Source organism: Dama dama, chromosome 5 (assembly GCF_033118175.1).
Source record: "Dama dama isolate Ldn47 chromosome 5, ASM3311817v1, whole genome shotgun sequence".
NCBI lineage: Eukaryota > Metazoa > Chordata > Mammalia > Artiodactyla > Cervidae > Dama > Dama dama.
The window spans coordinates 95,431,992-95,448,905 of record NC_083685.1 but is presented as its reverse complement, the minus strand read 5'-3'; the positions used below and the strand labels follow the sequence as shown (position 1 = coordinate 95,448,905).

The 16,914-nt window shown below is 50.0% G+C and overlaps 1 protein-coding gene and 1 pseudogene across 1 annotated transcript in view; both read right to left on the bottom strand.

The window, feature by feature from the left end:
- The window catches only part of PITPNM3 (PITPNM family member 3), a 95,603-nt gene that overhangs the window by 31,845 nt on the left and 46,844 nt on the right, over positions 1-16,914 (bottom strand). The window contains exon 4 of the mRNA XM_061143182.1: positions 11,984-12,031. Within this exon, the coding sequence (XP_060999165.1) occupies positions 11,984-12,031 (48 nt within the window). The remainder of the gene's footprint in view (positions 1-11,983; positions 12,032-16,914) is intronic.
- Positions 12,890-14,744, bottom strand: LOC133057091 (KAT8 regulatory NSL complex subunit 2-like; annotated as a pseudogene).

Sequence of the window (16,914 nt, the reverse complement as noted above, 5' to 3'; positions counted from 1 at the left end):
GGTTGGCCGAAGAGTCTGTCTCCATCTCCCCACCCGCCAGTGGGGACCCACAAGGAGTAGATGCTGGCAGTGCCCTCAGGCTAAAGCTGACCACTGAATTTTACCCTCCTTCTACCAGCCCTGACAGTTGCCCTCTCTCTCTCTTAAGTCACCCCCCAGGGTCAACTGAACAGAACTAGGCCCAGCTTGAGACCACATGGCAAGTTCTGAGACATGCCTGCAAAAATATCTAATCCTTTAGAGCACGTTGAAGCACACGCATGGGCAAACACACACACACACACACACGTTTTTCTGGATGAGCCCAGTGGCTTGGCTGTCCCACTCTGATGTGGGAGACAGGAGCTAGGTCTAGAAATGTCTGGGAATATCTAGAGCTTCATTCAGCAGCAAGCAAGGGGTTCAAACTGCAGCCACCCTCCTCCCTGGTGCCCCAGTCTTGGGCTTTATGCAAAATAGCAATCTAGGTGGAGGGGTGGGATGAAGGGCTAGAGGCCTGATAGTGGAAGAAAACACAGAATGTTTATAAGTGGTTTTCTCTGGATGGTGGGACAATGTGTGATTTTTTTTAACTTTCTACTTTTCTCTGTTTTCCAATTTTCCTCTAGCAAACTCGTTTCTTTTAGTTTAATACTATTTATGAATACATCAAATGAATGCAGTACAAGTATGTGTCATATTTACAATAAGGACATTTTCAACACGCTATCATGCAACTCCTGATTCTACTAAATGCAAATACTACAGACAAAACAAAATGAAGTGCTCTGCCCTCTGGGAGCCAAGAGCAGATGAGGGAACGCAAAAAGGAAAAGAAATGTTATGGAAGGAAGGAACAAATGGGAAAGCTGATGAGTGAGTCACCATCCTGCATTTGAGTTAAAAATTCAACTTGATATCACTTGCCAATTCCTCTTCCACTGGTTATTGCCCAAACCTGTGTCAGGGCTGAAAGTACCAAGATGAATCAGATATACAGCAGGTGACTTCGAGGATCTTTTAGTACTTGAGGGTCACATGATCAAGGCCAGGTCACACAACAAAGATCTATGTCATGTGACCAAGCCCAGTCTCGTGACCAAAGGCTGCAAACAGTTTGAGCGAGGGTAATGGGACCCCCTAAAGGTAGTCAGCCTCTGAGGCTGCACACATTAGAGACTTTGGAATGAGGAGGGGTCATCCCTGTTTTGTCTCTGCAGCTCAGGCCACTTTGAGGACATGTTTGGAGCCCAATAACTGGGAAGGAAAGTTAAGGAATGAAGACCAGCCTGGGGAAGAACAGGCTTCATAGGACACAGTGGCTGCCTGCAAATCCCAGCTGAGCTGTGTTTGGGTCATGGAAGCAAAGGTGTGGGATGAATGGGGGTGGGGATAGTTTCTGGAAAGTTCCAAATCAGCACAACTAAGGACATGTTTAACAGTTCAAGAGTGACCCAAAGGCAGGACGCTGCCTGCCCTTCAGGAGGTTGTACAAGTAAGAGTGTAAGTGGTCACTCAGCAGGGGTGCTGATAAGGATTGTTCATCCAGGAGTGGGGGATCTAGAGGTCAGGGCCCCTCCTGTAACTTCTCAACCCTTTCAGGGTCAGAAGCCCCATCCAGTCAGCCTGGATTCATCTGGAGAATGAGGCCAAACCTCCAGGGATACTGGTCTCCACTAAGGCCTGACCCTTGCTAGGGTCTGGGTCCCAGATCCTAACTCTTGAAAACACACTTTTGGCCACAGCAAGGGAGCTTGGGGATAGCTCTGAGGAGCCGCTCCCCTGGGGGAAACCAGTGTGGCCATCTTGAATCGGGCCCAGGGAAGGTTGCAGACATACAACCTAAGAGCCCTTCCTGCCACTACACAGCGATGCTAGAAGAGCTTGGCATCTTCTCTCCTAGGGACTCTCCTACAATAAACACGGTCTTCCTCAAATGTGTCTTAAGTTTCTAGTCCTCATTCAGGCAAACGTCACATTCATCCTGAGGTGTTCTGCCCATTTTACAGATGAGAAAAATGAGGTTTGGAGAGGTTAAGAGAAAGGGTGCGGATATAAACTCAGGTCACCCAGCAAAGACTCTTTCATCCTCCTGAAGCATCACCCCCAAAGGAGAGGGTAAGAAAGGGGTGTTCTTGTCAGTCTTTTAAATGCCTCCACATGGACTTCCCTGCTTGGTGCAGTGGATAGGAATTTGCCTGCCAATGAGGCGGACACAGGTACGATCCCTGATCCAGGAAGATTCTGTATGCTGCTGAGCAATTAAGCCTGAAAGCCACAATTACTGAGCCAGTGCTCTAGAGCCCAAACTGCACGACAAGAGAAGCCACCATAATGAGACGCCTGTGCAACGCAATGAAGAATAGCCCCGGGACTTCCCTGCTGACCCAGCAGCTAAGACTCCATGCTCCCAATGCAGGGAGCCCGAGTTTGATCCCTGGTCAGGGGACTAGATCCCACATGCCACAACTAAAACTGGAACAGCCAAATAAATAAATAAAAGAAGAGCCCTTGCTCGCCACTACTAGAGAAAGCTCACATGCAGCAACAAAGACCCAGCACAATCAAAAATAAAATAAATAAATAAAATGCTTGAATGCCTACACACCACAGCATGCCTGCAGAGCAGCCCCTGGCAGGGAGGAAAAGAGGAGCGAGGCTGTGATCAGGAGCGGAATCCTGCCTGAACTTTTGGGTCCTACTCTCTAACGGACCCCCGTCAAGCCAGCAAAGGAACCCAACAGCACACTCCCCCACGGTAATCCCTTCATACAGAGTGAAGTCAGAAAAATACCATTCATTAATGCCTATATGTGGAGTCTAGAAAAATGGTGCAGATGAGATTATTTACAAAACAGAAATAGAGACACAGAAGTAGAGAGCAAATGTATGGACATGAAGGAGGGAAAGAAAGGGGTGGGATGAATTGTGAGGTTGGGATTGACATATACATACTATTGGTGCACGCACGCGTGTTCAGTCGCTTCCGTGGCGTCTGACTCTTTGCGATGCTATGGACTATAGCCCACCAGGCTCCTCTGTCCATAGGATTCTCCATGCAAAAACACTGGAGTGGATAGCCATGCGCTCCTCCAAGGGATCATCTTCCTGACCCAGCGATCGAAACCACATCCCTTGCGACTCCCGCATTGCAGGCAGATTCTTTACCACTGAGCCACAGGGGAAGCCCCACACACTACTGGTCTATGTATAAAATAGATAACTAATGAGAGCCAACTGCATAGCTCAGGGACCTCTCTACTCAGTTCTCTGCCATGATCTACATGGGAAGGAAATCCAAAAGAGAAGGGATAGATGTACACGTGTAGCTGATTCACTTGGTTGTGCAACAGAAACTAACAACTCATTGCTGGTGAAATCGAAAACCAGTTCAACCTCTGTGGAGGTCAGTGCAGCAAGGTCATCATTCCAGACACAGAATGCCCTAGACCCAGCAATTCCAAGTCCATGTGCAAGATGACGTGGGTACAACACTAACCATCATCACAGTCTTTATGGTATGGACAAGAGACAGAAAGCAACCTCTGTGGGAATTCCCTGATGGTCCAGTAGGTTAGGGCTCCACACTTCCATGTCAGGGGGCATGAGTTCGATCCCTGATCGGGAAACTAAGATCACAGAAGCCACGTAGCTCAGCCAAAAAAAAAAAAGAAGAAAAAAGAAAAAAAGGAAAGCAACCTATGTGCCCACCAACAGGGGCCCGGTTCAATAAAGCAGGCCACAGTGAAACAAAGAAGGATGCTCCCTCGATGTATTCAATAGTCAAATACTCCAGATACGTTATCGTCTGAGAAAAGTAAGGTGCAGAGTGGAAGGCACCGGATGCTACCATCTGTGTGGGGTATATATAAAGCTATATGTAAATGAATATTCATGGAGATGCTCGTGTTTGCAGAGAATATCTCTGGAATGTTCTAGAAGAACGTAGTCACAATCGTGGCTTCTGGAAAGAGGGAGACACTCTCGTTACCTTTGTTCCTTTAGAATTTTATATTTTATACCATGTCTGTGTGCTATCTACTCTAGAGACAGATTAAAAATAAGAATTCTTTTCAAAGGGCACAGAGCAGGATGTTTTGGGGTTTTTTTTTTTTTTTTTTTTTTTGCTTTTTTTCTGAGATACCAATTTGTATGTTCTCCCCACTCCAGCTTCTTTGCCTCTGGGGAGCTTTGTGGCAGAGCTTCCCAGCTCTTGTTTCCAAAAGCCCTTTTGTTCTCAGGAGAAAGGGATTTGAGGAGACAGAGGTTCCTGGAGACTAAAAAGAGATCACCACCCCCTGCCCCAGGCTGAGGGGAGAAGGCAGACCTAGCAGGTGTGCCCACCCAACTTGGGGGGCTGCTGCAAGTCCAGGAAGATAGAGAATGATCTGAGGGGGTCTGACGACCCTGTGCCACAAGGAGCCTGGCCCCTAAGCCAGGAGCCACAGATCAGGACAGAAGGGGCTGGGGCTTGGAGCCCCACAGAGGCCATGAGTGTGGACAGAGAGCTCCAGCACACACATGTGTACCCACACGCTGTTCCCCCGCCAGGGCGGTGGGGAAGAGCCCTGGGGGCCTTGGAACCAGGGCAGGAAGAGGAGGAAAAGGGAAACCCCTGGAATCACAGAGTGGGGCTGTCTCACCAGTCTGGCTGGGTGGGTCTGCAGAGTCAAAATTACAAAGTGGCTTCTAGAAAAACAAATAAACATCCCTGTCTCGATACTCAAACAGCTTTAAAAAAAAAAATAAAGGAAGGGGTGGTTCTTTCACAAGTAAGTCAGTGGACAGTGCAGTACGGGCTCCAAGTTCCCCTCTAGCTTCCCCCTCCCCACTCGCCAATGAGGCTCCCTCCCACCAGATCACCACAGGCCGTCCCTCCACGGCCCCTCTCCTCAAGGCCAGGCTCTGCAGGGTTGGGGGTGAGGACTTTCCACACAGTGACCTTCAGAGCTGGGAGAGGCCCAGGGCATCGTCCTCTGCCCCATGGGTTTCCTCAACCAGAGAATGAAGTCCCACCCACTAGACTCTCCTCCAGTCACGCTGCTTGAGAGCCTTCCTTTTTCTGCTGGAAACCCCCGACAGAATCATGACTAGACTCTAACTGCCCTATAGAAATCTTGTCACGTCAGCCCCCACTGTCCTCTCCTGCAGCTTCCCCCATCCTGACCACAGCCTGTGTAGTCCTCCTGCAGGCCCCATCTCCACCTACCTCTCCACCACTCATCTCACCCTCTCTGAGCTCAACCACAGCAGCCTTTTGGCTGTGTTCAAGCATCTCCTGCCCCTCTTGCCACAGGGCCTTTGCACATCCTGTTCTCTGTGTCTGGACTCAACCTCTCACCCTCTGTGCCCAGATAGCCCCTACAGAAACCTCAGTGTTCCCTCCTCCAGGGGGTCTTCCCTTCTCACTCTCTTCCTCCCAAAAGCACCATGGCTTTCTGTTTCCTGGGACTAATCCTTATACTTTCAGTTTTGTGGTTATTTCACTTGTCTTTCCCTCCTCCAACACCCAGCAGACTGTAAGGTCCTTCAAGGCTGGAACTGGGTTTGTTTTTGTGCCATTTTATCCCCAGAGACTATTAAGGTCCTGGCATATAAAAGAGACTCATTAAATATTTTTCAAACAAGCAGATGAATGAACTAATCATTTGTTCCCGTTTTGTGCCCCTCTGTGTGTCAGAAGCTGCACACGTCCCAGGCAAAGCAGAAACAGCACACAGAGCCTCGCGTAAATGACTGCATCGGTGCTTTGACACACACAGGGCTGCACACTCACAAATGCATGGGCACACGTTTCCCTGCGTGCACACACACACACACACAAATGGACCATGCCAAGCATCGGCTTACGCACACGCACGCAAGAAAAGTGCTCCCAAGGCGGACGTCTGCCACCCTGAGCTCATTAAAGCCGGCTAAATATAGCCCGTCTGCAGCTGTGCTCAGCAAGCTGCCCACACAGGCCAGGAAAAGATACCAGTTACCAGGCAGAGAGTGGGGAGGCCAGCCGTGGGCTGGGGGCTTCATGCACCACACCTATGTGGAATCCTGGGGGTGCCAAGGGGATGAGGGTACGCAGGATGGATAGCCCTTTGGTGGCTGGTCTGGACGTTCAGAGCTGTTCCTTTAGTCCCTGATCGCAGGCAGTGGGAGGTGAAGTCAAGCCACGTCCCCATGACAGCATGGTCATTGTCCCCTCTCCCTTTCCGGGATAATCTACGGGCTCTTCTGATAGTTATTGGGGTCAACGAACCAAGGTCAGCCCCAGATCTGGGACTGGAGCCAGGACACAGCCTGGGACACATTGGGACTTTGTCAGTGTCTCAGGTAGAGGCTTGGTCAGGATGAAGATAGAGGGATGGTCTGGGACCAGGACTGGCACTCAGTCCGGACCACTGTTGGGGTCCACTGAGTTCAGAGATCCATGGCTCACCTTGCTCTAACAAGCAGGCATGGACATGGGCAGACCCACCCCACGCCCCGGGCACTGCCTGCTGCCCTGCAGTGGCCCCAGGAAAGCCATTTGATGACCACAAGTGCAGGGCACATGAGCAGGTCACACTGTACTCCACATAGACTGGGTCCAACTCCAAGGGCACAGTAGGAAGTCCTCCTGTCTGCCTGCCCCCTCCTCCGACCCCCACAGGTGCAGATGAGAGAGAGGAAGTCCCTCCAATTTGCACTTTTCTGTGCACATCCTGGACTGCACCGTTTTTGGGGGGTGTTTGTGGAGCTGGCTCTTGGAGAGGGTATGTGTGTGACACAGGGGATAGCGGCGCACTTCTCCCAGTACCTGGGGTGACCACAAAGGGGAAAAACAGGAAAATGGGAGCTCAGACCAGACATGAGACTAAGCTCTGGAGACAGAGGGGTGAAGAGATCTGGGTTTGAGAAACTTTGGTGGAAGTTTGTCTACCCCTGAGCCTGGCGGGCTACAGTTCACAGGGTCACAAAGAGTTGGACACGGCTGAAGGGACTTAGCATACATGCATTCATCTTCTCAGTGTGACACAGTTGTGATGACTGCAGCCCTTCTCAGCATCCAGGTGTTCATAAAGATCCATGTAGAGCGCCCGGGGCCTTGTGAAGCTGCTGAGAGGGTAAGGGAGGGGGGATGGAGAGAGTGATCCAACCATGGGTCTCCTGGGAGAGTCATGCTCCTCCCTGGAGTGGGACCTGGTGGGCAAGGGAAGGAGAGTTACTACACCCACCAAACCAATGGCTGTGCCCCCAGGCTCCTCTGTGACGATGGTAAGTTCCAGCAGGAAGTGGGTAGACCCGCTCCCTGATCCAAACAGCTGTGAATGGACTAGAGGGCAGAGGCCAAGAGGGCTGGGTCCCAAAGGAATCACTCTGGAAGCCTAAGTCCTTCCTAGCATCTCTTGCTAGCATCTGCGAGCATCCCCTCCAGGGGGCTGGATGCACTGCTCCAGCTTCCCATCTAGCTTAAGAGAAAACTGTGCTTGGAGCTCCTTTTAGAAGTCAGCGTGGAAAGGAAGGGGAAAACAATGTAGAAAAGGTGGGCAGCTAGGTCATGCTGAGGAAAATCTCATCCCTTACTGGAGAGGAATCACGAAAGGGCATCGGGGGTGTGAGTACAAGTCTGCCAGCTCTGAAGGTCTCTCTGACACTCTGGAGGAAGAAGCAAAGTGGGAAATACAAGAGGCAGGGAGGCCAGCATGGGGGGCTGGATTTGTCCAGGAGAGAGACGATGGTGGCTTCAACTGGAGAAAGGATGGGGAAGAGAGCAGGTGGAGGCATTAACTCTCCTGGGGTCAGAATGGGTGCTCTGGGGGTACAATCTGGCTCTGGAAGGTGGCAGAGAAGGAGAAGTCTAGGACCCCCAGTTGTCTGGCTTGAGCTTGCAGAAAATGGTGCCATTCACTTTGTACAGAAGAGTGAGGTTCAATGAACAGGTAATAAGCTCACCAAGTCCTTGAACCCAGCACCACGTCAGTGCCAGAAAGTTTTAGTCACTTAGTCATGTCTGAATTTTTGTGGCCTGATGGACTGTAGCCCACCAGGCTCCTCTGTCCATGGGATTTTTCCAGGCAAGGATACTGGAATGGATTGCCATTCCCTTCTCCAGGGGATCCTCCCGACCCAGGGATCGAACCTTGGTCTCCTGCATTGCAGGCAGATTCTTTGCCAGCTGAGCCACCAGGGAAGCCCTTGGGTGCCAGAAGCGCTCTGTAAATGTGGCTGCGCTTCAGGGCAGTGTGAACACTGCAGGACAGCAAGACAGCCGGCAAAGGAGACCCGGAGACAGAGACAGCCGCAGAAAATCAGAGAGAGCAGGAATGTCAGAGTGGGAAGGGGCTCCACGTACAGCCAGGCTGGAGGCCAGACACAGGCAGAGGCGGGGGCTGTGCAGCAAGGCGGTGGGTGGTGTCGGGGGGCCAGATCTCCTGCACCCCGACCTGAGCACCCGTCTCTCCTCTACCCCTCCCTGGCCCCCCATGCACTGGCCCCCTAGGCTTCCTCAAGCCTTGTTCCAAAGGGCAAGCACAAGCCAGAGGCAGCCAGTAATTGCCAGCGCATCAGTGCAGCTGCAGGAGGAAGGCTGGGCTGCCTGGCAGAGGGGGCAGGATTCCAGAACTCCCCTCAAACCTCCCCCCAGGATCACTGAAGACAGGGCCTTACCTCCCGTACCTGCACGGGAACTGGGGCCCACGCAGGCCCATTCCCCAAACTCCTCCCAGTCTCTGTGGCCAGCTCAGGAGGGTTCCCTGGGAACTCAGACTGTGAAAGTGACAGCAGAGCCCACCACGGGACCAGCTAAGATTCAGCTCCTACACCTGCACCAGTGTTCTAAACTCATCCAAAAGCCAATAATAAGTGAGAGCCAGGAAACACTTCCTAGGTGCGGGGTGCAGACCCTGACACCCACGTATATTACCTCTATGCCCATGGTGACTCTAGAAGTAAAGTAGACATTGTGATCACCTTTCCACAACTGAGCAAACCGAGGCCCAGAAATGTCAGGTAACTTGCCCAAAGCAGCACAGAGAGCAAATGAAGCGGCTGGGCTTCAAATCCAGGTCTGAACCTTTAAAGCTCAGACGCATGAGTCCCAGGGTTTTCTGACTCCTCATGCAGGGCAATTTGCACCACCTCCCACCTTGTTTTTAGTGAGGTTTTGAAAAACCAAATGGAAAAATTAAATAAGATAATATACACAGAAGTAGAACATAAATGATAGAGCATGCTATAAATGTCAGGCATTGCCATTATTCTGTTTTTATTCAGGGTCACAGACATTTATTTTGCCGCAAATCACCATCAACTACCACCATCATATCATAAAAGAAAAGGTATTTGAATGTCATAATGTGTAGACAGGACAAAATTATGGAATAAAAATCCCGTTCTCGCAACTGAATGGGTTCAACATCACAATAAAACACATTACAGAACCGTCGTTTTGTCTCATTGTCAAAAATGTTGGGTTTGTGCTTGGGAATTACTGCCCTCAATGACCATTTCAGCTCTGAAATTCTTCCACGCATCTACAGTTTTTTTTTACTAAACAAAAATATGCTTCAGGAGCAGACGTGGATGACAACCTTCAGCAATATCATTCTGACTAAAATCTATAAGCATGGTATAAAAAAAAAGGCTTTGCCTCTCCTTAAACATGCATTTTTCCAACCAAGTCCGGAAGACACCAAACGTCTGATCAGTGTATTTGTGTCAGTGCAAAACAGAGCTGTGGCTGGCGTCGTGGAGACAGCCCCACGGCAGGTGGCCGTGTTTTTTCCCTTTGAGGATGTTGTGGTTTCTTCCTCCCAGAGGCCCAGGAGTGATCTGGGCTTGGTTTCTCTCTCACATTCCCGATGAATGTGATTAATCCTTTGTTTTTATTCTACGATATTTTGACATCTCCAGGGGAGTCTAGCTGGCCAAGGAGAGACTGCCCCTCCCAGACCATGCTAATTCCTAGAGATAATAAACAGCTCACCCTAGAATGTGCCTTTCATATGCAAACCAACCAATCGTGGGTCCTTCCCCAATCACCTCCTTTATCTAACTCTCACCCACCAAGCCAGTATCCACCCCGCTGCCCAGGAACCTTAGAACTAGAGACTATCCTATAGCCCAGAGCCTGCGACATTATTCAAACCAGCCAGTCCTCAGCTGTCTCCTCTGCCCTGCCATGCCTTTCCTATGGAAAACACAACCTGGGCTCTGGGCCATGCATTCCCCACGCTCCTTCTGCCTCCTGACCAACCTGGTGCTTCCCCCATGGTCCCTCCCCTGGAGAAGTGTAAATAACAAATCCTTCTGTCAAAAGCACTGATCTCTCTGGTCTTCACTCAGTCACCTCTATAAATCAAATTTCCATGGGTAAGGACTTCCCTGGCAGTCCAGTGCTTAAAAATCCCATGTTTCCACTGTAGGAGGCACAAGTCTGATCCCTGATCAGGGAACTAACCCCAGGGAACAGCATCCCATATGCTGTATGGCGTGGTCAATAAAATAATAAGCGTACATATCTTTTTTTTTTGCTTCCTTTTTTTTCATTTATTTGTATTAGTTGGAGGCTAATTATTTTACAATACTGTAGTGGTTTTTTGCCATACATTGACATGAATCAGCCATGGAAGCGTACATATCTTAAAAAAACAACCTTGGGGGGACTTCCCTGGTGGTACAGTGGATAAAAATCCACCTGCCAATTCAGGGGACACAGGTTCGATCCCTGGTCCAGGAAGATCCCACATACCATATGCCACAACCACTGAGCCTGCTCTCTACAGCCCGTGCTCCCAAAAATCAAAAGAAGCCACCGTAATGAGAATCCCATGTACTGCAATGAAGAGTAGACCCCACTCGCCACAACCAGAAAAAAGCCTGTGCAGCAATGAAGATCCAGTGCAGCCATAAGTAAATAAATAAAGGAAGCTGTTTTAAAAAAAAATCCTGTGGGTACATTTTAACACAGACTCCCTCATACAGGGCTTGGTTCCTCACATCCTGTAAGGACATGAGAGAGAGAGAGAACTGCCCACTTTCTGCATTGCCCCTCCCCTTGCCCCGTGAACTTTTTGGCCTGAGCCTTGATGGGGTGGGGAGGGGGCACCCCTCTCAGAGACACCCAAGCCTCCCAACCCCTGAGCGGCTTCATCTATGAACTGCCACTGGATGTCAGGTGCACAGAAACCCTCTCGGAGACCGATGCACCTACTCGGGACAGGCCATGGGAAGCTGGTGCTGTAGGTACCCCTCCTGTGACTGATGGATGGAAGAACTTGGAGGAAGAAAGACTTCAGCCTGGGGGACAGGGTGGGCAGAATGGGCTAAGCCCCGCAAAGTTGCAACCGCAGATCAAAAGAGAGCAGGAGAGAGAAGGAAGGAAAGTTCTGAGCCCAGACTCCCCCAGACACACACATACCCCCGCTTCGTGTAAAACTCAATACTCTCAACAGGAAAGACATCTGCCAGTCCACTCCAAACCTCCAAGAAAGATGCCCTGAAGTTGCTGGGTCAGAAATGGACATCTTTACCAAGTCTCTCCTGGGTCTAACCTTGTGCTCGGCCTCTTGAGAAAACACTGGCAGAAGGAAACTTGGAGGAGTCTGCATCATTGGAAGGGCCATAAGCACCTGGGCGGCCCCACTCTGCAGACACGGCCTCCGAGTTGATGGGACCTAAGGGTCCTGAGCCCAGGCACTGCCTTGGTTACTGTGTCACCCACTGTGGTTCCTGGAAGTCGAGTCACCCGAAAGAGCCGATCTCAAAGGTTCAGAGGGTTTGCTCCCCTTTCCTGTTGCCCCCACCCTCTCTGCCCACAAGCAGAGCCCACACGAGGCTTCCCATGGTCCCACCTGCTCTGCTGGTCTCCGCCTCCTGGCCCACCCCCAGCCTCAGGCTCCGGGGACAGACAGTGGCCCCAGCCCTCTGGTCCCGCGCAGTAGTGAAAACCCTACCACCCAAATGGGTGAGGGAGCTTGGACCCTTCCAAGAAGAAGAGACTCCTGGGGAGTAGTTGGGGGGCACTCACGCTGCTTCTCCTGGAGGAGGCTGGAAGTGCATGGCGTGCTCCCTTCTCCTGCAGAAGAAAAAGAGAGAGGTGAGTGGACACCCCATCACTGTTGGCCAGACACAGGGAGGCCATGGTGGCCGCCTCAGCCCCTCCTGTCTGGCTGCTCCCTCCCTGAGCAGGGGGTGGGCAGAGGGATTCCCCCAGCCCCTCATGCCCTGCCCCACCCCTGCCACCCCCAGATCTGGGCTCTTTATACCTTCATACATGACGAAGCAGGAACCCTGATGCCGCTGCCTGGCAAGGCGGGTCCTGGACACCTTTTTACCTTTGCCTGCTCACCTTCATAGAGCAGATGCTTACGTGGGTTGCTGTCTGCTCTTACTCTCACCCATGAGGGTCACCATGGCCCTGCAGACAACCGGAAAGCTCTGCCTCTAGTCCAGCCTCTTTCCTAAGTCCTTGATCCACATCACCTCCTGGACATCTGTTCATCAGATTGCCCACCAGCACCACAACCACAGAGTGGGTCCTGGGACTGCCCCTCTCCCCAAGTCTCCACCTCAATGAAGCCACCACCTTCTCACCAAGCCTGGGAACCACCCGTGACCCCCTCCCTGTCTCATCCCCACATTCAATCAGTCACAGAACGCGGGGGCTCTGGCTCCTTCTCTCCTCCTTACCCTCTCCTATTTCACCAGACTGGCACTCCCCAGTGGAAGGTACTTCTGTATTGTGCACTGGAGTGTCCCTAGGCCTAGAACTGTGTGTCTCAGTCAATATTCGTTGAATGAATAAATGAATGAAGCACGCGTGCGCTCGCACACACACACACTCCCTAAATATAGAAATCCATCCTGTCTCCTTAAGCTATTGCAATAGCTCCTGCCTTTTTTTTTTTTTTAACATTTTCATAACACTTCAACATTTAATAGAAACTATGTACAATAATTTTTATTGTATCTTACATAAGATAGCCACTACAGAAATTTACATAGGTTAGAAGCACGATGGATGGTTTAGCAAGGCCCAGTCCTGTGGGCTATTTTCTCAGAGGCTATGGGTCAGAGTTCATTGAGGAGAGGAGCTTCGGAGTACCCAATAAGGATGAGAGGCGAGGAAAGGCTAAAATACAGGCTGCTAGACAGAGATAACCAACCACTGGGTCCCTCAACATCCCAAGACTTGGGAAACAGCATTACAAAAACCTCTCTTCACTTAGGCACAGTCTCCAGGACTCTCAATCCCAGCAGCTCTGATGGGAACCACCTACCTCTCCCCCTTGCATGGAGTGGGAAGACATCCACAGCTTGTACACACAATTGGTCCCTGCCCTCAACATTTGTTTGACTGGAGCACTCGATAACCCAAAAGAAAAACAAGGCAGTCTGGGTTGTCCTTTATAGTGAGAGATGGGTCAGAAATACTTGTTGAAAGAATGAGAAATACAAATCCTCCAAAGTCAACTGGTTCCCAGAACAAGCCATCAACTAACAGAAGGGGGTTCCGGCTTCCCATTTGCAGTAGCCACTCCACTCTGAGGCAATGGTGCAAGGGCTTTCTCAGAATTTCGAGGTCCCTGTGATCTGCACCCATCTCCAGCCATCTGCATCTGGCCCAAAATATCCACTGGGCCTTCAGCAATTTCTTTGACTGGATGATCTTCAAGGGTTAGTGAAGGATCAAAAAGCAAGGGTGAAGGAGGGCACTACATACCGTCACCCACAACATCCAAATCCTGCTCGGGCTTATACATCTGAGGAGGCAACTGGAAATGCAGTGGGCAGCAAGGATCCTCAGAAAGGCTTACAGGAACTGGTTTGTTGCAGGGTACCTCTTCAGATCCCTGGCAGCATTTGAAGAGAAGCTGATTCGTGTCCTGACAAATATGGGTAAGGCAGTGTCTGGTCATTGGAAGAGACTGATTGGAACAACGAACATCATCCACAAAGGCCAAGCACCTCTGACTGGAACGAGTAGTATGGGCCTGTTGGGCGGCACCATCTGTGGCCAGCATTCTGCGCTCCTTCAGCTGCCTGTGTAGTAAGGCTTCCACTCCATAGCGCTGACGATACCGCCGAAGACATTTTAGACGCTTTAAGTTTTCTCGTTCTTTGGCCAGAAGTCCCTCCGGGCCAGTCAGGAGACTACTACCTAGAGCTTCATGTTCCACTTTGCGATTGTGTAAGTAACGTCGCTTCTTCTCTTTGAGCAGATGCTGAAGTCGTTTAAACTGATCAATGTACAAAGATTGCAAACCAATAAGCTTCTCACGCATAATCAGGGCCACTTCTTCTGCTGTGTAGACACCAGCATGTCCAGAATTCGGCTGGCTTCACTGCGGCTACTTTCTGGAGTCTAAGACCCCAGCTCTGTCTTAGCGTATGAGCTCAGCTGGCACAAGAGTGTTTCACCCACAGGCCCTGGATTGGTCTTTTTCATTTGCGCATGAAGTGCCAGGGCATTCCTACGAGCATGTTCAGCACAGAAGGATGCCCCATCTTTCTTCTCAAGCTTTGGGGCAGCACTGGGACATCTTTTTCCGTTCTTCGTCGATACATAGCTACACTGCTTGAAAGGCGCATTCTTGTCTTCAAGGATATGCTTAATGCAAAATTCCTGCCCCTCCAGACGAGGCTGCGAACATGGACGATGAGTAAACGAACAAGACAGGGGCTCCTGAGATCTGGGCACTGGGGTGATCCTCCCCCGATTGGTCGGCAAGACGTGAATCCGAATCCTGTTCATACCAAAACCTCTGCCGCTGCGCCGCGCCACTCGCTTTCTGGCCAGCTCCTGCCTTTTGATGAGAAGCTTTTTTCTATAATTATGAAAGTAATACAAGCTCCTTATGGAACATTTGGAAAACTCCAACCAACATAGAAAAGGGAAAAGATTCCTTATAATCCCACAACTGAGGGAAAGCTGGTTCCATTCTATGTCATTCTTTCCAGGCTTTTTTCCATACACATTTTCTTGGGGCCAAATGAGATCATATCAGCCCTCTGTGGGCAGGGATTATGTCATTTATCTCTGTATTCCCAACAGATAGATGAATGGTGGTTGGCTCTGAAAGGTATCATAGATAATAAAGAAGCACTTCAAGTGGAAGCATGAATAAATACATAAAGCTATGAAACCTCTGTAAATATCACTCCAATGGCTTTTGAATCTCCTATGGAGAGCCTACATCATTGTTGCTGTTTAGTCGCTCAGTCGTGTCCGACTCTTTTGCGACCACCCTCAGCATTGACAGGCAAATTCTTTACCACTGAGCCACTTGGGAAGCCCAAACTACATCATGGTTGACTTTAAAATTATCGTATTAGCAATTCATCCCCTCCTATGCAAAGGGCACAATATCATTCCTTTTTTAAGTCTGGGTAATATTCCATTGTATAAATGTGCCACATCTCCTTTATCCATTCTTCTGTTGATGCTTCCATGTCCTGGTTATTGTAAATAGTACTACAATAAATATTGGGCTGCATGGATCTTTTGGAATTACAGTTTTTTCCAGGTGAATTGGCAGATTGGGATTGACATGTATACACTACATGTGTGTGAAAGTCACTCAGTCATATCCGACTCTTTGTGACCCCTACACAGTTCATGGAATTCTCCAGTCCAGGATACTGGAATGGGTAGCCTGTCCCTTCTCCAGCAGATCTTCCTGACCCAGGAGTTGAACCAGGGTCTCCTGCATTGCAGGCAGATTCTTTACAAGCTGAGCTACCAGGGAATCCCTGTTGGAAATGTATAAAACAGATAACTAATGAGGACCTACTCTATAGCTCAGGGAACTCTCTTCAGTGCTCTGTGGTGACCTAAATGGGAAAGAAATCCAAAAAATGAGGAGATATAGGTATACCCATGGCTGATCCACCTTGCAGAAAATAAAACAACATTGTAAAGCAACTATACCCCAATAAAAATTTTAATTAAAAATAAAAATAAAATTATCCTATTGGCAGAAAGTTTCAAAATCTCACCATTATAATTACTGCTGCAAGGACATCTTTGTATTGAAGCTCTTTCTGCATGTTTTATTATTTCCTCAAAATACAGCCAAAGGAGGACAATTCTGGGTCAAAGGGCAGGAACCTTTTTCAGACTCCTGGTGTTTATTGCCTGATTTCTCTCCAGAGAGGTGTATGTACTGATTCACACACCCAGGCGCAGCAGAAGTAAGGGCAACTCTTAACAGACCCTCACCTTCCTGGCATTTATATTGGTCTGTTGGATTTCTCTGCCTCTGACTTCACCAGATTAATCTTTTGAAAGCTGGCCTTCCCAAGCCACTCTCTTGCTTCAAGCCCTCCCATCATTGAACTCTGAGCCTGGCAAGAAAGCCTCTCCTTAAAGTGGCCCCCGCCCACGTCACCAACCTTTGCCCACCCCTTCCTGCTTCACCTCCACCAGCCAAATCACTGGTACACCATTACGGTTCTTCCACCTTTCTCTTTCAAAGGCTCGGTATTTTACCAACTAGGTTGAGAATCAATCCCGGGGCCACCTCTTCCATGAAGGCTTTGATCTACATTGCCTGCCCCTCAAAGGCCTGAATTCTCAGGACCTCTGTCCTCAAAGGTCATCTCTGCATCCCAAGGGCCTCACAGGGTCAGGTTCAGCAATGGTCAAATCCCTTCTGTCTGAAATGTCCACTTGGAGCCCACCCTACCTGACTGGAGGCTCAGAAAGGGACCTGAGCCAAACCTCCAGGAGCTAGAAAACTCCCTGTAGCCAGAGCGAGGCTGGATTCTGAGGACAGGAGTCCCAGGTCCTCAGCCTCAGCCCACAGGGAGCCCTGTCAGTCAGCAGTTCCATCTGAGCCACCCCCACCCCCAAGGATCTTCAGCCAGGAGGAGCCCCTTGGCATCAGGAGTCTTAGCCCTGGTTCTCTGGCTCCATGTTTTGGGGGTTCAATTATACACATCTGTCCAATGGAAGGT